Source organism: Colias philodice, chromosome 9 (genome assembly GCF_061535455.1).
Source record: "Colias philodice isolate Cphi_HAF_F1 chromosome 9, ilColPhil1 Martin Lab GWU primary, whole genome shotgun sequence".
NCBI classification, from domain to species: domain Eukaryota; kingdom Metazoa; phylum Arthropoda; class Insecta; order Lepidoptera; family Pieridae; genus Colias; species Colias philodice.
Genome location: NC_143094.1, coordinates 504,859 through 526,623, shown reverse-complemented (window position 1 = coordinate 526,623; position 21,765 = coordinate 504,859). Strand labels below are relative to the sequence as shown.

The 21,765-nt window shown below is 35.7% G+C and overlaps 4 protein-coding genes across 7 annotated transcripts in view; 3 read left to right on the top strand and 1 right to left on the bottom strand.

The window, feature by feature from the left end:
- l(3)80Fj (lethal (3) 80Fj) overlaps positions 1–1,061 on the top strand; it is a 30,463-nt gene extending 29,402 nt beyond the window's left edge. For both annotated transcript variants that reach the window (XM_089698794.1, XM_089698796.1), the window contains one exon: positions 905–1,061. In XM_089698794.1, coding sequence (XP_089554920.1) covers positions 905–1,027 — 123 coding nt within the window. In that variant the 3' untranslated portion in view covers positions 1,028–1,061. The remainder of the gene's footprint in view (positions 1–904) is intronic.
- A 967-nt stretch (positions 1,062–2,028) lies between these two features.
- LOC149485540 (uncharacterized) lies at positions 2,029–7,221 on the top strand. Its single transcript, XM_089698559.1, has one exon. It carries the CDS (start codon positions 2,029–2,031, stop codon positions 7,219–7,221), a length of 5,193 nt encoding a protein of 1,730 aa, XP_089554685.1.
- A 2,018-nt stretch (positions 7,222–9,239) lies between these two features.
- Positions 9,240–9,934, bottom strand: LOC149485539 (selenoprotein M-like). The gene is made up of 2 exons (XM_089698690.1): positions 9,711–9,934; positions 9,240–9,595 (listed from the first exon to the last, which is right to left on the bottom strand). The coding sequence occupies exons 1-2, from the start codon at positions 9,804–9,806 to the stop codon at positions 9,353–9,355; spliced, it is 339 nt and encodes a 112-aa protein (XP_089554816.1). The 5' UTR covers positions 9,807–9,934; the 3' UTR covers positions 9,240–9,352.
- A 1,408-nt stretch (positions 9,935–11,342) lies between these two features.
- Dronc (Death regulator Nedd2-like caspase) lies at positions 11,343–16,625 on the top strand. 3 transcript variants are annotated; one of them, XR_016316037.1, is made up of 9 exons: positions 11,343–11,645; positions 11,734–11,920; positions 12,292–12,369; positions 12,450–12,560; positions 12,800–12,981; positions 13,841–14,067; positions 15,006–15,259; positions 15,485–15,813; positions 16,036–16,625. XR_016316037.1 is itself a non-coding variant. In XM_089698793.1 (9 exons), exons 1-9 carry the CDS (start codon positions 11,514–11,516, stop codon positions 16,036–16,038), a joined length of 1,392 nt encoding a protein of 463 aa, XP_089554919.1. In that variant the 5' UTR covers positions 11,343–11,513; the 3' UTR covers positions 16,039–16,625. The 3 variants fall into 3 exon arrangements, 2 of the variants coding, with proteins under 2 accessions (XP_089554919.1, XP_089554918.1); XM_089698793.1 differs by having other exon boundaries at positions 15,485–15,702; XM_089698792.1 differs by lacking the exon at positions 16,036–16,625 and having other exon boundaries at positions 15,485–16,015.
- The last annotated feature ends 5,140 nt before the right edge of the window (positions 16,626–21,765 follow it).

Sequence of the window (21,765 nt, the reverse complement as noted above, 5' to 3'; positions counted from 1 at the left end):
CTGTATCTTTTTGCAAAGTTGTATTTTTTTTGTATTGTGAAGGACTATTCGTCCTTGGCGGGCGGTATGTCTAAACCGTTGGTTTAATAGTATAAGTTTTAGTATTGTTTAGTTCCATCATTCGATAATAGATGACGCTAGTTGTAGAAGCCGTGTTTTTAAATCGCGCTTATGTTATTCTTTTGTAATTAGATATAAGCAAAATGGTACTGTAGTTCCGCATCCTCCGCAAATATACGGTCAGAGCGTTTTTGTGTGTTTTATTTCCGACTCTGGCTAGTGTGTACTACATTGCTGGTGGTACATAACAACGATAATAAATCATTACAAGCTTTTTCACTTTTCCGCAATTATAATTATTCTCGCTGATAATAATCATATTGAATTATGTATGAAACTGATATGACAGGAAGACTGCTCGATAGTGAGCTATTTTCAGTGTATATTGTTATCAGACAATTTCCAGCAAATATAACAAGTGATCCACTATTCCAATTAATTTACCTTCTCTAATCTTTATGTCATTTGTGTATGTTTTGAATTGATATAATCTTAGTCTGATGATATAATTATAGCCTATAGCCTTCCTCGATAAATTATCTATCCAACACCGAAAGAATTTTTCAAACTGGACCAATAGTTCATGAGATTAACGCATTCAAACAAACAAACTCTTCAGCTTTATTATATTAGTAAAGATTTTACTGATAGCTGATAGAAATGTATTTAAAAAAAATTTTCTGTAAAGTCCGATTGTGCTTCTTTGTCGCTCGTTCTGCGCTCTCGCTTGCACTTCAAGCCTTACATGGAACGCCTCAGAGCGAGGTAACGCCGCATGAGTCATGTTTTTTCGTGCGTGCAGCCGGCTCTATCGAATTATAAGTTGTTTTGTGTTATTGTGCAGCAATGCATGTCGCTGCTGGACGAGGGCGGGCGCGAGGCGCTGGCGGACGTGGTGGCGCGGCTGCTGCGGCGCGCCGTGGCCGAGGGCCGCGAGGAGGAGCTCGACTGCACGCTGCTCACCTGAACACCGCACACTGCCAATATATCTTTATTATTCATAATGTGTTTTATTTGTGATACTTACCTTCCTTGCGTCACCTCCTTCTCCTGGATAGTTTATAGGTCTACATGACGATCTTTATAGCATTATATTATCTGTGCTACCAGGTTTAGGCTCATGCACAGACAAGGGGCGGATATCAAATGTTTGTAAATTCATGAATATAATTTGTTTACGACGTTTGTTTTCGACCTACCGTCACTTTATGTTATATTTTTTTTTGTTCACACGAATTGCAATTTGCATTGTCATTACTCATTATCATTTGTGTCATCTTAACGTTTTGTTGGAAGGAATTAAACTGAAAGCGATACATAAAAAAGGAGTTTTTGTTCATGGTCCTTACGATTGCCGGATATAATATATAACGATACTGGAGAATACTGGCTTTGGAGTTACGACAATATCGATGAAATTATTATTGGTGGATTACGACTATTACGTACATACAACTATAACGGTCAGCGTTACATCGAGTTGGGTGTTCTATCATCGTGTCTTCACATCTGCATCTGGAGGTTATTTTGTGTATAAGTGCTGTGAGTGAGTAAATAAGTGGACAAACCGTGAGTACATTCGAGATATCATAATACATAATTGGACTTTATATATTGGGACTTTAAGTTTAAATCGTACATAAAACTTGCTAATTGCATATTGCTATTACAAAATAAATTGATTTGTACTTTAAAGATTGACGTGTTAAATAGGTCAAGGTTACGTGTTTAGCTGAAACTTAAAACAATTATAGTTAAGTAATAACCTACTTATTATAATCTGTGAATGCGTAGATATCAGTTTATGCATATTGTATTTTAAATCTTTGTCGGATTTCCTATAGTTAATAATTAATATCAAGTTAATGTATAAATTAATTTATAGGATTAGTTACGTATTTCAAATATTTAACCTATAAATTTTTATAAAGTTTTTTGTATGTATATTAATTTTGTTTATTGTAAAAGATGGAATCTTATATTAAAGTGCAAAACAATATATATGATCGAATTACAAAAGCAAGATCTAATTTTAAGAAATCGCCTAAAGAACGTTTAGCGAATGATGCGTATTTATCGACAAGATTAGATGCGCTTGAAGAACTTTGGTCTCAGTTTTTGCAAACTCACACACAAATTATTCAAGTTTCGGATAGTGATAAATTGAATGCTACTACTTATGTCAAGGCCGATACATATGGCAATTGCGAAGAACAATACATCGATTATAAGTATGAGTTGCGGGAAGCTCGAGCTAATTTAGTTAAATCAACCACTGTACATCATGCGCCAGATGGCAGCACCACAGCTTCAGATTCGAATCAACAAGGTTTTAAATTACCAAAGATTACTATTCCACATTTCTCCGGAAAATATGCAGAATGGACGAGCTTTCGAGACCTGTTTTTGTCACTGGTACATAGTAACCCTACATTGGATGATGTTCAACGCTTACATTATTTAAAATGTCAACTCACTGGAGAAGCGGAACAGTTCTTGCGACACATACCAATAACTGCAGAAAATTATAATTTATGTTGGAAACAGCTTGAAGATCGGTACAGCAACAAAAAGTATCTTGCCAATTGTATCTTAAAGAAATTTATAAATCAAAAAACTGTAACAACTGAATCAGCTACAGCGTTACGCGAAATATTAGATACTACTAATGAATGTATGTTTGCACTTAAAAATTTGTCAATAGATGTAAGTACTTGGGACACTATTGTTATTTATATTGTAAGTTTAAAATTAGATTCCGAGTCTCGTAAGCAGTGGGAACTGCAAAGTAGTAAAAATTGTAATTTATTACCAACATATAAAGAATTTATAGAATTTTTAGAAATCCGCTCACGTTCATTAGAATTTATTGATCCTAAGGTAGCTAAACAAAATAGCCAACAATATAGAACTAATGTTGCTCCGAAAGCGTTTCATATTTCAAATTTAAAATGTATTTATTGTTCTAATGATCATCATTTAAGAAATTGTAAAAGTTTTTCAAGAGAAATGACTGATACTCGACGGAATTTTGTCCAATCCCATAATCTTTGTTTTAATTGTCTTGGTGCAGGTCACAATGTATATTCGTGTCGCCAGTCTTCCAGGTGTCGTATTTGCAAGAAGAAACATCATTCTTTACTACATCCCAAAAATGTATCGCTTCCGTCGGAGCCTCAAATGAGTGAGGCAGAACCAGATGCTAAGGAAGCAACAGCATCTACATCAACACAGGTAAAAAATATTAATAATATCAGAGCCTGCTTTTCACGTTTCAGTGGACAAGTTTTACTTGCCACCGCATTAGTTAATGCCAGGTCACACACAGGCTCATTGATCACGTTAAGATGTCTCATTGATCAAGGATCACAGGCTTCATTTTTGACTGAAGCCGCAGTTCAACTTCTTGGGCTAAGAAAGATTCCACACAAAAGCTCCATTATTGGTTTGGGTAGTGACCACTCAAGTTCTGTTGCCTCTAAAGCGAGGGTAGAAATTGAGATTCAATCACGCCATTGCAACTTTAAAATTTGCGTCCAAGCTTTTGTGCTCAATAAGCTCACCTCAGTACTTCCGGAAAGGAATGCTGTTGTTAATCTTAGTCCTGAAGTTTCTAAATTAGTTTTAGCAGATCCTTTCTTTGCAACACCAAATAAAATTGACATGCTCCTTGGAGCAGATGTTTATGGTCAGATTTTGCTTGAAGGTCTGATCAAGGATTCACCCAGTGCATTAATCGCGCAAAATACACAGCTGGGCTGGATTCTATCGGGTCCAATTCAATCCAGATCGAGCTCCAGCACTATTTGGTGCAATCATATTCATCAAAATGATGAATACGAACTTATGAAGAAGTTTTGGGAGCTTGAATCGGATCAATTTGCCTCTGATAAATCACTTCTTACAGAGGAGGAAATTAAATGTGAGAGTATATACACATCAACTACTAGGAGAGATAGTTCAGGACGCTATGTAGTTAATTTACCATTTCGAACCGATGATCCAAATTGCAAATATGGTAATTCAAAAGCTATTGCAATAAAACAATTTAATCGGCTTGAGAATAATTTATTAAAAAATCCCAAACTTAAGGCTGAGTATGCTGCTGTCATAAAAGAATATAAAAATTTAGGTCACGTGGAAACTGTGCCATCTCATGAAGAAGATTCGGCTGATGCTGTATACTTACCTCACCATGCAGTGATCCGAGAGGATAAGGATACTACCAAGGTCCGAGTTGTCTTCAACGCTTCTTGTCCAGGAACCAATGGCATCACATTGAATGACGAACTCATGGTAGGCCCATCGCTACAACCTGACTTACGTCACATTATAATGCGTTGGCGTCAATATCCAATTTGTCTTGTCGCTGACATTATAAAAATGTATAGACAGGTAAAAATATCTGAATTACATACAGATTTTCAACGTTTTGTGTGGCGCGAAGATCCAGATCAAAGACTGCAGCATCTGCGCCTCTTACGAGTTACCTTTGGTACGGCTTCAGCACCTTATCTCGCTGTTAAATCATTACAGCAAGTTGCACACGACGATGGAGTAAAGTATCCGCTGGCTGCTGAAAGGGTACTTCATGATTTTTACATGGATGATTTTATGTCAGGCTGCTTTTCTGTGGAAGAAGGTAAGCAAATTTATAAGGAAATAACACAGCTTCTCCAAGGAGGTGGATTTGTTTTGCAAAAATGGAGCAGTAATAGCGAAGAAATACTTAAAGAGATTAATGAAGATGTTGAAGATCAAGCAGAAAACCTGAAACTAAAAATAGATGAAATCATGAAAATTTTAGGACTTACCTGGAACAGAAGAACTGATGAATTTGAATACTTAGTACACCTTCCACCGCTCTCTCCTCCTGTAACAAAAAGAAAAGTTATTTCAGAAATTTCTAGATTATTTGATCCTGTTGGTTGGCTTGCGCCAGTAATAATTTCAGCCAAGGTTTTTATACAGAAATTATGGCTCTCGGGAATTGAGTGGGATGATGAACTTCCTCCACAATTACTGAAGGACTGGCTCAAGTATAGAAGTGAATTAGATACACTTACCAAATTTAGTATCCCTCGCTGGATTAACATCAATAATGATGATACAGTTCGCGAATTGCATGGCTTCTGCGATGCTTCAAATGTTGCATTTGCGGCAGTTGTGTACTTGCGAGTGGTTAACTCCAATGGGGAAATTAATGTTGCATTAATCGCTTCCAAAACAAAGGTAGCGCCCATTAAACAAGTTTCGATTCCGAGATTGGAGCTTTGTGGAGCTGTACTACTCACAAGACTGCTACTAGAAGTGTCTCAAGCCATGGGTATGGAGAAATCTTCTATTCATGCGTGGACCGACTCACAAATTGTGCTCGCTTGGCTTCAAGGACAACCTAGTCGTTGGAAAACCTTTGTCGCCAACCGTGTGTCGGAGATTATTACTTCGTTGGAACCGCAGCAATGGCAACACGTATCTACACAAGATAATCCTGCAGATTGTGCATCGCGTGGCGGAACGCAATGGGATGTTCAACTCTGGAAGGAAGGGCCGAAGTGGCTGCAAGAAAAGGATATAAATTTTACAAGAGGTCAAATAGAAGATACACATCTAGAGGAAAAAAAAATGAAAATTTGTTTAATAAATACTTACGGTGATGAAGCAGATCCCGAAGAAGAAATATACTCACGGTTTTCATCTTTGAGAAGACTGCTCCGGGTTACTGCACTCTGTAAAAGACTAATTAAAAGGATGAGAAAAAAGGAAGTAGAAGATCAGAAGGATTGGATAACAAGTTTTGAAATAAGAGAAAGTTTAAAAGTATGTATTAAAAGATGCCAAGAAAAACATTTCGGTGAAGAGCTTGCAGATTTAAGAAATAAAAAAGAAATAAATAAAAAAAGTAGACTTACCTCACTCAATCCAATAGTTGACGAAGACGGTATTCTACGAGTAGGTGGCAGACTGCAACAGGCAATCCTTAGTGATGAGAGAAAACATCCTATCATTCTTCCTCGCAAATCACAGTTTACAACTTTGATTATTGCGGATGCTCATGAGAGAACATTTCACGGCGGTCCCCAATTGATGCAAAATTATTTGCAATCAAAATACTGGATTCTAGGTGCGAAGGATTTAGTACGACTGTGTGTTCGTAAATGTGTTCGTTGTGTACGATATGCCGCTCGCACAAGACACCAGTTGATGGGACAACTACCGGTTGAAAGATCTACTGCTAGTCGACCTTTCTTAAAGAGTGGAGTAGACTATGCAGGGCCTATTAATATAAGAACCTCTAAAGGCAGAGGTAATCGGTCATTCAAGGGATATATTTGCTTATTCATTTGTATGGCCACACGCGCTATCCATCTCGAAGCAGTAAGTGACCTTACAGCTCAGGGATTTCTAGCAGCATTTAAGCGTTTTATAGCACGCCGTGGTCATTGCGCTGAAGTATGGAGCGATAATGGGACAAATTTTGTGGGTGCAGCACGAGAACTCAAATCTTTATATGCTCATGAGAGGTCGAGTATAGCGCAGGAAATTGCAGATCAACTGGCTACAAATGGGACTGAATGGCATTTTATCCCTCCCCATTCCCCAAATTTTGGAGGACTATGGGAGGCAGGGGTAAAATCGACGAAACATCATTTAAGACGCATTGTTGGGAATTCAACCTTAACATTCGAAGAAATGACAACATTACTTTGTCAAATAGAATCTTGTCTGAATTCTCGACCTATTTCTAAAATTACTGAGAATCCAGACAATCCAATCCCACTGACACCAGGACACTTTTTGGTGGGAGAACCTCTGGTTTTACCCCCTGATGTCAATTACGAAACATCCAATATCACAAATCTCAGACGGTGGCAAATGACTCAAAAAATGATACAAGATTTTTGGCGTCGTTGGTCAAATGAATATTTGACTCAGTTCTACCATCGTTATAAATGGAACAATATTGTTCCTGAACCTACAATTGGAGATTTAGTGTTAGTAGTGGAGGATGATCTTCCACCTGGAAGATGGTTATATGGTATTATAGTTGAAAAACATCCCGGATTGGACGGAATTACGCGAGTTGTCAGTCTTAAATGTAAAAACAATGTAATTAAACGTCCTGTTTCTAAATTGTGTTTTTTGCCAATTACCAACTAATGTTGATTTTTTTGTTGGCTCTCGAGCCTCATAATATTATGTTCGTATTAGCACGTATTAGTAAGAAAGCATGCAATGCGGTAATATTTTATTTTGTATTTTTTCTGTATTTGATGTTAAATTCGTGTAAAGACTTTCGTTAGTATTCATGTTTTGATCGGTTAATTGTATTAAGGAAAATTTTGAAAATTTGTCCTTGGTGGGCTGTATGTTTACGACGTTTGTTTTCGACCTACCGTCACTTTATGTTATATTTTTTTTTGTTCACACGAATTGCAATTTGCATTGTCATTACTCATTATCATTTGTGTCATCTTAACGTTTTGTTGGAAGGAATTAAACTGAAAGCGATACATAAAAAAGGAGTTTTTGTTCAAATTTATACTTTGAATATTAAAAAATGTGCTCTGCCTCAAGCACTTTTATTTTTTATAAAACAAAAATTTCCAACAATTAATATTTGCATGTTAAAGTTTGGTTGACTGATGATTTTGGATGTTTGCTTTAGTTAGAATGGTTAGAACAGACTGCCTTGAGTGAATTTGATAAACAATATCTGCCCCAGATATAAACATGCTAATCAGTAATCACATCTTGTTTACTCATTTTTTTTTTGTGAATTTTCTAAACTAACGATTATTTATCATAATAGTTCATGAAATAAGGTTAACTCAATAATGATAGTTATTAATTAATTGGCAAACTGTTCTTAAAAATAGGGTGTTAATAGACCGGGAGATACTGACACAAAATTTCGAGTCATTTGTAACAGGATGGCGGTTCTACAGGGGTCTTAGTACGCAATGACAAAAAGAAAAACGATGGTGTGAACACTGGTACCGGCGGTTTAGTCGCGTGGGCGTTAGTCGAACTCGTCGTAAAAATAGCGAAAGTCAAACGATTTGTAACACAAAAATTTTAGAATTTACCGATAGCCCATAAAAAAGAAGTAGGCGGTACTGTCATGCCATACTTTTCCGGTGTGACTTACAGCCCGCCATACCGACGCAAATGTGTTGATTTAAAAAAAAACAATTCAACCATTTGTACCAGGCTAACTTTTGCACAGGTAACCATCGTCGTCTAGCCATTTACGAAAATCACCATACCATACTTTTCGGACGATTCCAAATGGTCGCCATACCGCCGAAAATCTGCAAAAATTTTTTTTTTCGCCAAACTTTTTGTACCAGTATTGCATTTAGATTTTTGGAGAGTATTTGATAAAATGTGACCATTATTATATTTGCCATACTTCTTGTAGGGGGAAAAAGTGCTGCCATACTTCATAAATAAATTTATTATTAATTTATAGAAGTGAAGATTTCTACCACCTAGATCTTTGAAATTTTGTATTTATATTTGTTGAACCTCAAACTTATAGGAAAGATTAATGCCATACTGTTACAAATCGTTCAAAATACGAATAAAATCATACAATAAAAAAAAATCTTATACACATTCGCCACCTCCCACAGGTATGGCATTATCACACTTCTATTTATAATCATTCAGGAGTTGTTGAAAAAAAAATTTAGGGTGTTACAAATGGTTCGGCGAAAAAAAAAATTTGCAGATTTTCGGCGGTATGGCGACCATTTGGAATCGTCCGAAAAGTATGGCATGGCGATTTTCGTAAATGGCTGCACGACGATGGTTACCTGTGCAAAAGTTAGCCTGGTACAAATGGTTGAATTGTTTTTTTTTAATCAACACATTCGCGTCGGTATGGCGGGCTGTAAGTCACACCGGAAAAGTATGGCATGACACTACCGCCTACTTCTTTTTTATGGGCTATCGGTAAATTCTAAAATTTTTGTGTTACAAATCGTTTGACTTCGCTATTTTTCCGACGAGTTCGACTAACGCCCACGCGACTAAGCCGCCGGTACCAGCGTTCACACCATCGTTTTTCTTTTTGTCATTGCGTACTAAGACCCCTGTAGAACCGCCATCCTGTTACAAATGACTCGAAATTTTCTGTCAGTATCTCCCGGTCTATAATAATAATAAAAGAATTTCAGTAAAAACCAGATTTAATTACGTATTTTGTAGTTTGTACATAAAACTTGACAAGCTTAAAACTAATGGAATTAATTCTGAGGAATGTGGATTACATGTATAATTAATTTTAAAATTCCTCATTTTTGGATTTTTTTGAGAATCCTTTGCTTTGAACTAAGTCATTACACTCTTGGCGACTAAGGCTTGAAAGTAAGAGGCGCTCAAGTTCTACGTCACCGTCACCCAACAGAACCAGTTCTGGGGGCGCACCGGTGATAAATTTCACCTCCAGTCGCTCATAAAACGGCGCATCTTCCATAACAAATTTCTTCACTTCAGGAAGACGATTTAATGAACATCCTCTGCAAGTCTAGAAATCCAAGAAAACACAAATGTTGAACACAAATTGCACAATAATATATGAAATAAATTAATTTATTAATTAAATTAATTTATAAATGAAATATTGACTTGTTACAGCTTACCTCAATTTTCGCTGATTTTACATCAGAAAGTTCGTAACCAGATGCAATACTTAAAATTACACATAATGTGATAACGTAAACTTGCAAATATCCCATTATTAATCCGCGAATAGCCTGCCTACTCACTAAAAAAGTTATCACGGTTATTATATCACAGTATTGAATTTAATATTTATCAATGTCAATGACCAGTGACCACAGAGATCAATGAGCACAATGACAAATGTCACAAAATATGTATGGCTTCCATAGAGTTCGTGATAAATGACCACAGAGCAAGTAATGTAAATGACAGCACTCAGCAGACAGATTTATGTAGAGTGCGTTTCACGAATGAGTTCCCCTGCCGTTATGTTGGCCTACCTGACTGTCAAAAACGAAAATATTTTTTTTTAATCAAAAATGACAGAGAAAATATTCTCATTTCTAGGCAGCCGACCCCGTAAGATACGGGATAAGGCTAGGAAGAAAGGAGAATATTTTCTCTGTCATTTTTGATTAAAAAAAAATATTTTCGTTTTTGACAGTCAGGCAAGCCAACATAACGGCAGGGGAACTCTTTCGTGAAACGCACTTTACCTACGCTGTTTTCCAATTACAGAGCATAATGCGACTCAGTGCCGCACAATGCCGAATTATGACGTGAAACCTTCGTGAAACGCACCAGCAGGTTGCGCTAAGTTCAGGCCGGTTGCAGAGCTTGACCGACCATCAGTGCGTACGTCAGTCGCGCTTGTCATATGTATGGAAATTCATAAAACCGTTCATAGCTAGACCGACCATACGCACGCGTATTTCTATACATATGACAAGCGCGACTGACGTACGCACTGATGGTCGGTCAAGCTCTGCAACCGGCCTCAGTGTTGAAAAAAAATATATTCATAGAGTTACCAATAACCTCATTAATGTGTAAATAAAGTGGTATACATAATAATTGGTTGAAAAATATTTACGGTTATTTTAAGTAATTTGGATTTTGATTATTTCATTAACATTTTTTTCAATGTTTGTACCTTCATCCATACTTATATTTATTTTTTTAACACAATTTGAATTAACTTTGATTATTTTGAAAAAACTAGAATGAAACGAAAGCTTTAAAATTTTTTCCAACAATTAATCCCTACTAATATTATAAATGCGAAAGTAACTCTGTCTGTCTGTCTGTTACTCAATCACGCCTAAACTACTGAACCAATTTGCATGAAATTTGGTATGGAGATATTTTGATACCCGAGAAAGGAGGACATAGGATCTAAGGTTTTATCCCGGAAATCCTACGGGAACGGGTTTTTCTTTGAAAACGCGGGGGAAGCCGCGGGCGGAATGCTAGTAATTACTAACGATAAATCGAATGCACGCATCAATTCACGCGCATTACTTTTTCTAGTGCTCGATTGTGCGAAGCGTTGCTGTAGTTGGAACATTCAACGTTAAGCATTATGCCGCATAATGCGCTCTAGTGCTGTACAATTACAGCAATAGACACCCCGTTTTCCAATGAAAAGGGTGTCTATTGACTGAACGACTGAACCACAAATAAAAAAATACGTCAATGGTCTGTCAATTGTCGTGTTTATGTGTCTATTGGTGTTTATATCTGTGGTGTTTATTGTTTAGTATGTGTCATGTGGTAGTGAACACAGAGCAAGTAATATAGTAGTGAATTTCAAACTTAATTTCAAAGCAAACAAATTGTTTTGTTTAAATAAAAAACTTTAATGTTTCTTTATAGTATAACTGATAACTTTATATAGCTATTTTTCAAGCAATTAAACCAATACAAATTTGCATGTTAAGATGGAAGAAAAACACAGAAAAGCAATACAAAATAATTTTGTTCCCCTGGTTGAACAAACAGATCTCGATCATATGGTAACAGCTTTATACGAAAAAGGTGTATTTTCTGAGCAAATGATTGAACCTTATAAGGTAAGTATGCTATAATTTATGAAACGGCTCTGGTCTGCATTTCTTCAAATAACTTTTGCATGAATGAGCTATTTTTTTTCATTCTTAGGATACCAGTAAGCATCCTAGAGTTCGCAAGCGTGAGCTGTACATGGACATCACGAGACGTGGCCCAGAAGCCTTTGGACACTTACTTGACGTTCTTTCTGATGCTGGCTATTGGGACCTTGTCCGAGAACTTGACCCAAATAGCTCCCTGCATACAAGGAGAACAAAAGTATCAGTCCCTAGCACCAGTGAGTCAGTTGTCAACAATATACAATGCCAAAAACATTATCATAATCTTAAACTCACAGATAGTGACATCATTTGTATGAGGTCACACACAGACAAAAAAAATTATATGCACAATAACATGGCTACCATAATGCTATGTGATTTCATAACTTAACATTTTCATTTTGAACTTAAAACCATTTTTTTAAGGCCAGTAAAAACTGACACTTATTTGCAAAAATTGTATTGCCATGTATTTATGGTATATAAAAATAGTGAAGCCCTATTCAAACCTAATGAATAAATAAATCAAAAATCAAAATGTAATTAACAATATATTTTTAAATAAGCATTTGTCTTCAAGCAGTAAAACATGTTTTAATATTTTCAGCTGTGCCAAACGATAACAATTATGTTAGTATAAGCACTGAGAAGAAAAAAACAAAAACAAGGCCTGATGATAATAAAAGTCGGTAATTTATTCCATAATTTTACTGTATGTTTTATATGATTTAGGTGTATTATTCTTTTTTTTACAAATATTTGTAGATATGCTTTCAGATGAAGCACCAATTATTAGCATGGAGGCAAATTATTTAAATTCAGATCCTTATTATATTGTGGTTCAAAAGTCTACAAAGTTCTTTGAAGATGGGGATGGTAAGAATGATTTTATATATTGTGTTTTTTTATTAACTTGTGAACTGTAGTTAAGCTATCTGTTTTGAGAAAGCTTTCTTTTAAAATTATCTTATAACAATTTTTCGTCAAATAATCTCCTTATTATTAATTTTTAACAAAAACAAAGTAAAAAACAACATATACTAAAATTTATATCCAATTCCGAAGTGAACTTAACTCACACTTTTAAATATTCATATAAATTGATAATTTTTTAGATATAAAGTTGTATCACACCAGGGGTCGAAGTCGCGGCATTCTTGTTGTATTGAGCTACATTGAGTTTGCATTCAACATAGAGGAGTACAGGAAAGGTGTAGATGTGGATTGTCAGAAACTCAAGTATCTGTTCCCTGAAATGGGCTTCAAAGTGCTCTCATACAATAATCTCACTTTAGATGTAAGTAAAAGAAAAAAAGATGCATTTAAAAGTCATGTCTGTGTTTAAGAGCTAAAAGATTTATTTATTTTAAAATAATATACAATAACTATTTTCTTTTTAGATTTCATTGTCATGTCTTTATTAAATAGGTTAGTCCTATGTTTAAAAAATTGTGGTCAGAAAAATATTGTAAGTTGTGGCTTCAATTTTGTTATCTTTTATCTCTTGACCTAAAATTAATTACGAGAATAGATAATGTTATGATTTCATTATAATAATTGTATACTCTAGATACAATGAAATATGAATATTATTGAATTTGATATTTTTTGTTTTATGGCATTCAAATGATTTATAAATACTTATAATTTATTTTTCAATGGAAAAAAATCTATCACGAGTTGGGTTTCAAACCCGCGTCTTTCGCTATTCCGGGGCGCCGCCTGACACCCGTGCTCGGTCACCCGTGATCCCCGCCAGAGCAATCGAAATATTAAAACTCTTTCGGTTTTATGTGTCTAATAGACAACCCGCGGCATCTATTGAGATAATTAACAACTATCCCAACCAATATGAAACATTATTTCAATAATTACTATTTTGTTACTTTGTTTGAAATAATGTTTCATATTGGTTGAAATAATTGTTAGTTATATAGCGCGGGTTGTCCCTCAGACATAATATGAAAATAGTTTTTTATTTATAAAACTACGTATTGAATTGTTTTTTACGAAAAAACGAACTTTAAATAATATTTTAAGTTTCCTTACTTCACAATAGCCTAGCCCCTAGACTGTTTATTAAACGACGCCGTTTGATTAAGCTAATTGCCTACAATATAAAATTCCACATTGTTTAAGATAAAAAATGTCCACAGGAAACGCTGAAAACGTTGACATATCTAAAGGAAGTGATAGTGAACGTAGAGTGCGTGTTCATCGTGGTGTCGTCGCACGGCTACGAGCGGCCGGCCACCTCGGACACGGACATCCGCTGCTCGGACGGCAGGCTCATCTCCAGCCATGAGATCATTGAGCACTTCAGCAATAAGAACTTCCCAGCGCTGCACGGGATACCCAAGGTGTTCATCTTTCAGCTGTGCCGGTGAGTTTGGTGATTTGTATTTTGTTTAATGTAAATGAGTCCAGTTTTATTATGTTTTTGTCCAGTTATGTTTCTAGAAAGTAATTTTCCAAAAATGGTCCATTTTTAGGGTTCCGTAGCCAAAATGGCAAAAACGGAACCCTTATAGTTTCGTCATGTCCGTCTGTCCGTCTGTCCGTCTGTCCGTCTGTCACAGCCGATTTACTCGGAAACTATAAGTACTACAGTGATGAAATTTGATGGGAATATGTGTTGTATGAACCGCTACAAAAATATGACACTAAATAGTAAAAAAAAGAATTGGGGGTGGGGCCCCCCATACATGTAACTGAGGGATGAAATTTTTTTTTTCGATGTACATACCCGTGTGGGGTATCAATGGAAAGGTCTTTTAAAATGATATAAAGTTTTCTAAGAAACATTTTTCTTAAAGTGAACGGTTTTTGAGATATCAGCTCTCAAAGTCGTAAAAAGTATGTCCCCCCCCCTCTATTTTTATAACTACGGGGTATAAAATTCTAAAAAAAATAGAGGTGATGCATGCTAATTAACTCTTTCAACGATTTTTGGTTTGATCAAAGTATCTCTTATAGTTTTTGAGATAGGTTGATTTAACTGTAATTTATTATATTTGCTGCTACGGAACCCTTTGTGCGCGAGCCCGACTCGCACTTGGCCGGTTTTATTCTATGAATGAATTGAATTTGTTAACAATTAACTAAAATTTATGAGTTTTTTGAAGTTATTAACCAATAATGTAGGTTGTGAAACATCTTTATTGACGTTAATGATTGCAAATTATCAGCACTATTTTCTTGGTAGATATAAAATAATATTATAATGTTACACTATAAAATAATATGAATTTGTTTTGCCTCCTACTACTACAACTATATCGTATATGATTAGTGAGTATGATTTTTTTTTATGTTTTTCAGAGGTTCTAACAAGGACTACATCGAGGGTCCAATCCACTTCACAAACCCGGATGACGTAGGCGAGCGTGCTGGAGCGCAGTGGGACGGGCGCGTTATCGGTGCAGAGCGAAGCGAAGCGAACGCGGAGCGGGGCGAAGCGGGGCGGGGTGCGGTGTGTGACGCGCGCGGGCTCGCCGCCGCGCCGCCACGCTCGCCTGCTGCGAAGCGGGATAGACTGTATTCGGATATACTCATTGCACATTCCACATTACCGGGTGAGTTTTGTTATAGTTATGTATGAAAGTAAAATAAATTTCTCTTTGTCCATTTATTATAGAGCTTTTTAACTGTAATTGAGACTCTCAAGTCATGCATTTTTATTTGAATTAAACGTGATAATTTGCAGTAGCTTCAATGCACAGCATACATGGCATTTTTGTGTCGTACAAATTTATACTTAAATTGAAGTATTTAATTAATATTTCCCCGTGCGTGCGCAGGCACGGTGTCGTACCGCGACCCGGCGCTGGGCTCGTGGTACATCCAGGCGCTGTGCGAGGTGTTCGCGGCGCGGGCACACGACTGCCACGTGGAGAAGCTGTTCAAGCTCGTGGACAAGCGGCTGCACGCGCGCTTCCGCGTGCAGACCAGCTCCGTGGACAACTGGGGCTTCAACCGCCGCCTCTACCTGCACCCCGGCCTGTACGAGGACGAGCCGGTCAGTGCTACCAGAGATGCCCTGACTGAACGTCTACATTATATGGAAATAGCATAATTTTTTTGATTTTACTAGCGCGAGCGATCCGTCACGACACGTCTTGGCTTCGTGGTACGTATATAATTTTTAGCATCTGAGGACATATCCAACGTTAAAAGATTTTTTGAAATTGGCCCAATAGTTTCTAAAATAATGGTTATCTGTAATAGAAAAGTTTAAAAAAACTTTTATTAGAGCCATCACACGAATTTCACGCTGTGGTTATTTTACTGTGCCCGAAACGCGTTCTGAGAAATTTTTTCGCTAAATGAGTGTTTTCCTTTCATTTTTCAGTGATATCAGTAATCAGACAGACCATGGGAGCTTTCTAAGAGATTTTATGAAGAATGACATGGTGCTAAGTGGTCCTTTTTGGATGGATAAATGCTGTACGAACGGAAATATCAATGATCTTCAAATATATTTATCTAGTACTGTATACATATTATACATCATGTGAATCTTACTAATATAGTATAAGTTAGTTTTATACATTTTAACTTTTTAAGTTATAGCGTTTGATATTTTCGACCCATGCTAATTTTATCTTGAAAAAATATGTTCATACAAATAAGGATTTTGTATGTTTTGAAAAAAAAATCCGGGTCATTATTAGTGCACTTTTTAGGAATTTTTTGTTTGGATTATGTTCCAATTCCAATCAAATGTATGTAAGTAATATTAAGCTATGATAAGTATACCATTGTATTTGTATATAAACAATCACATAAAAAATAATTGTGATACTTAACGCTTTTTAAGGCCATTATGCATTTAAATATAAACTGTAAGTTATCTAGACAATTTTTAACCTAACTTATTGCTCAATGTTTGTAAAGGATTTTTGACAAGTACAGTATTTTTGTAATAAATTTATCTAATTAATGAAATCTTTTATTTTAAACCATATATCTCATGAGTACATTTATTAGTAACCATTATTAATTTGAACGCTTCCTAAAAGTAACAATAACAATAAGCTACAAATTATTGACATCAATTTCCATTCACATACACTGTTCTCCATTGATATACTGTGTTGATTCTGTGTTACATATAACTTGTTGAACAAAAACTCCCTTTTTATGTATCGCTTTCAGTTTAATTCCTTCCAACAAACGTTAAGATGACACAATGCATATTGCAATTCGCGTGAACAATATATAACATAAAGTGACGGTAGGTCGAAAACAAACGTCGTAAAACATACCTTAAATTATAATTCTGAAATAATAACTATACTGAAAATAATTGCATCAGATACGTTTTCCAATAAATTGATGCCCTAAGGATGTGAATAAACTTTATCGAGAATGTATAAGCTTAAAGCGGTGTATGTTGAACCTACCCAATTTATACGAAACATTCAACGATTTAAAGAATAAGCGCATTTTACTAGTATTAAATAATGTTGTCATATTCTAATATAATTTGGAAAATCCAAAAGTGCACGCCTCATAATTTTTTTTTAATAAATATTTATTAATTATTATTTTTGTTTATTTCATAACAATTAAACCACATCGAATCAGACCCTGAAAAATGAAAGGGTTCTATTCCTGAGCATACTCAAGCGTAAGAGAAAAAAAAAGACTCGATTAGTAAAGTATTTCGGTCGCTATCGTGTTAACAAGAAAAAGGATCCGCACATACAGACACACGGACGTCCAAGACAGAACTTTTTTAAACTGTTTTTTAACTAGTTTAAATAACAAAAATGACATCAAAAATATCATGAACGTTAAAAATAGTGTTTTTTCTTAATATGTGTGTGTATGTATTATCTTACAAGTGCAATGTTTGATACATAAAGACATTTAAGTTTGAAAAATCAGATGTTTTGCGCGAAGTGACAGTAGTACCCACCTCAACGCTTCGCTTATGAGGCGTGCAATAATCGATAATAACATTGATATTGGTGAAATATACAAATAAAAAGACCCGAACGGAGCCGGGCGAACAGCTAGTATACAATAATGAGTAGCCAAGACACTCCCTCTCACATAAGCAGCAGCTCAATAATTTCGTCCAATTTAATTAATTGAGTGTACTACCTATAGGCGCAGTAGCACAGTCCACAGCGCAGTACCGACCGACGTCGCGTCGGTCGAAACTAAAAAAATCGATAACGAGGCGGGATTCGAACCCATGATATTTATAAACCATTTGAATGCCATAAAATCAAATTCTACAACAAGGCCGCATTCCATCGCTCTCGTTACAATATTGTAATCATTGAAATAATGTTTCATATTGGTTGAGATCATGAGATAGATGTTATCACAATAGATGTCGCGGGGAGTCCCCTAAGAGCTAGCGCGCACGAGCAACTTTGTCTCCGCAACTATTTTGTCTCTCCACCCATGGGCTAGTATGAAAGTGCGCGCACGTAGTGACGCAACCAAGCGCGGATCCAGGGGGGGGGGGTCACGGGGTCATGACCCCCCCCTGGGCTAGGTCCACGACCTAAGTGGACCACTAATTTAATATTAACTTTTTTAAATTAACAAATTAATACTGTTCAACATGATGTTTTTATTGAATTTTGAGACATAAAAGTAATATAGAACAATGAAATCAATTACAAACGGTAACGGAAGAGAATATATTGTATAACAAAAATTATAGAAAAGGTTTATTAGGGTCGACCTGTGGTCGTAATTTAAGGACAAAAAAAAGGTTTTTCGATTTTTGAAAAAATCTATAACTGCGGAATAAAGTGTAATGGTAAAGTTGTATGTAATTAATTTTTTTTCTACAACTTTTGCTGTTACACTTTTCACACAAAACCTCAAATATCGAAATATCCCAGTTCGTGGATAAGACATAAAATAGCAAAAATTTTTTTAAATGAACAATAGAAAATACAGTCAAATTACAACAAAAAATCGGCCAAATGCGCGTCGCGTCGGACTCGCGCACCGAGGACTCCGAGCAAACATATTTTTTCATTATGTTGTATCTTACAATTTTGTTTAAAGGATTTTTTTCTTTATCTGTGCTTGTAAGTGCTTAAGTCGTTGCTTTTAACCAAATTTCAAGACTGTGTTCACGGGAAGTACCTTGTAGGTTTTGATTGATGATTCCCTTGCAAGTATAGTTGCGAATTACAGAATATGCGGCTCTAATTGCTTTTTCTTCAGATTGCGTTGACATAGAATTTGAATTAAATAACAGATTTAAGTTATTATAGACCTGAGTTCTGATGTGAATATCAATTAAATTCATGTAGACGTTCATGAGTAAAGGGATTGTTAGTTTAAAATGATTAAAAAAAATATATTTTTATTTAATTTAATTAAATAATTAGGGTTTTCGCAGTTATTACTACATCTGTGCTATAACACGATACTTTTTACTCAATTTCAAGACTGTGTTTACGGGACAGGGTGCTCCCTGCAGGTATTGATTCCCTTGCTAATGTCGAAATCCTACGGTCTACGGTCCCTTGATGCTGTGAAAAATTCAAACGTTTTAGCCAACGCAATCAAAAGATGCAGCTGTAAATGCTGAAATTTTTCGCAAAATTCGACACTCCCTAAGAAATCAAAACCTACAGGGTAGTTCCCGAGTACACAGAGTCATGAAATTTAGTACAATCAAACGTCTTATAACGCAGACTAGCTTACCACCCGCGGCTTCGCCCGCTTTCTCTAAAACCTTATAAATTATATACTATTCCCCTTGAATCACTCTATCTTTAAAAAAAACTGCATTGAAATTCGTTGCGTAGTTTTAAAGATTTAATCATACATAGGGACATAGGCACAGAGACAACGACTGTGTTTACTAATTGCGAAAAGCATGAATTTTTCCTTAGATTATAATATAAATTTTTTTTTTAATTTTTTAACTTAGGTGCAACCCTGTTACTCATGAACGCTGTATTAACTGACATGTATCAACTTGATATTCATACCAAAAACTCAAGTCTATAATACCTTTACGCTATAATAAAATCAAACTTCTATGTCAACGAATCAGAAGATATAGCCGTAAATTCCGAAAAATTTCGACATTCGCAAGGGAATCAAAACTCAAAACCTACAGGGTACTTCCCGTAAACTCAGAATCTTGAAATTCGGTACAAAGCAACATCTTACAGTACAGATACAGGAATAATTGCAAAAAATATATATTTTTCAAGTTTGTCTGCCTGTCAAGACCCTTTTTCTCAGGAACACGTGGAGGTATCAAATTTCGAAATTCATACCGAATACTCAAATCTACGGTTCCTTAAAGCTGTGAAAAAATCAAACTTATAAGCCAACGCAATCAAAAGATACAGCCGTTTATGCTGTAAATTATCGCAAATTTCGACATTATCGCAAGGGAATCAAAATCTATAGGTATTGTGCTACTTGTGTCAGCACAGATGGAGGAAAAATTGCTAAAACATACATTTCATGCTTATCAACATTCGCAAGTGTTGCCAGGAACAAAACCTACAGGGTACTTCCCGTGAACACAGAATCTTGATATTTAATCTTTATTTAATAGAAACTTGGTTCGCGAATCCGACTCGCACTTGACCAATTTTTTTTAAATCTACGTATCAATTAAATTACCAAAATATAGCTTTTGAAAATTGCCCACGTCTATGTGACCCCCCCCTGGCACTAAGGCTGGATCCGCCCTTGGACGCAACTCCCCATACAAATTGATGGGAGAGACAAAGAAGTTGTGGAGACAAAGTTGCTCGTGCGCGCTAGCTTTAAACAAACAAAACTGAATGTATACGTAGTATATTATTATCAGTCTGTGGTAGAATATAGTCTAAGATTCCACTGCAATAATATAATATTACTTCGTTCATAGATTTTTGATGAACCCAAAATTTTTTGTATAGGTATTTTTAATCAATATCATCAATACATATAATAATCATCATCATCATCAATACATATAATAAAATTCTAGAAAAGTGGTGTCTGTACAATGAAAATATGTAAAAAAAATTTAGCAGGGGTTATTACTAAATCGATCCCAAACCCAAAACTGTCGTTAAAATTTTTTTTGTCTGTTTGTCTGTTTGTCCGTTTGTCTGTTTGTCTGTTTGTCTGTATGTTTGAACACGCTAATCTCAGAAACGGCTTATCCGATTTAAATGCGGTTTTCACTAATATATTTTGGTAATCTTCATTTAACATTTAATGTTTATTTCATGTCAATCGGTTTATAAATAAAAAAGTTATGACCATTTAAGTATTCACGGCGAACATTTGCTAAGGCATTCTATGGTACACTATTATACAGTGTACGATAAAACGTAAGTTATCTGTTATACGCTACAGTTATTTCTGGTGGTGGGGGTGGGGGTGAGGGGGTAAGCTGAGGTAGTAGGGGGGGAGGGGCAAATTAAAATTATGCTTATTTTTAGGTAAATTTTATACATAAAATGTCCTTTAAATTATGTCGTATTACATATATTTTTAAGCCCCGACGCAAAAAGATGAGTGATAAGTGTTTGACCGCTATGTGTGTCTGTGTGTGTGTATCTGTTTGTTCCACCGTAGCTCGCTAACAGGTAATCCGAATTAGATGCGGTTTTTTGTTAGGCAGCATATTTTCCGACGCTGGTTCTTAGATAAAGTGTATCAAAATCGGTTCATCCATTTATTATACCTACCTATAGGGGTAAAAGTGGGAATGAAAAAAATTAAAGTTGTCGAATTCAAGTCATATATATTAAACTAGATTTCCGCCCGCGGCTTCGCCCGCGTTTTCAAAGGAAAACCCGCATAGTTCCCGTTCCCGTGGGATTTCCGGGATAAAACCTATCCTATGTGTTAATCCAAGTTACCCTCTATATGTGTGCTAAATTTCATTGTAATCGGTTCAGTAGTTTTTACGTGAAAGAGTAACAAACATCCATATATCCATACATCCATACATCCATAAATCCTTACAAACTTTCGCTTTTATAATAGTATTAAGATTAAGATGAAAGTGAACGTTTTATCAAAATCGGTTCATCCATTTATTTGATATAGGGGTAAAAGTAGGAATAAATAAATGAATTTT

Coding starts and splice junctions, on each gene's coding strand:
- LOC149485540 (XM_089698559.1), top strand. CDS start 2,029: ATGGAATCTTATATTAAAGTGCAAAACAATATATATGATCGAATTACA.
- LOC149485539 (XM_089698690.1), bottom strand. CDS start 9,806: ATGGGATATTTGCAAGTTTACGTTATCACATTATGTGTAATTTTAAGT. Junction 9,596..9,710: donor TAAAATCAGCGAAAATTGAG/GTAAGCTGTAAC, acceptor TTGGATTTCTAG/ACTTGCAGAGGATGTTCATT.
- Dronc (XM_089698792.1), top strand. CDS start 11,514: ATGGAAGAAAAACACAGAAAAGCAATACAAAATAATTTTGTTCCCCTG. Junction 11,646..11,733: donor AAATGATTGAACCTTATAAG/GTAAGTATGCTA, acceptor TTTCATTCTTAG/GATACCAGTAAGCATCCTAG. Junction 14,068..15,005: donor TTCATCTTTCAGCTGTGCCG/GTGAGTTTGGTG, acceptor TATGTTTTTCAG/AGGTTCTAACAAGGACTACA.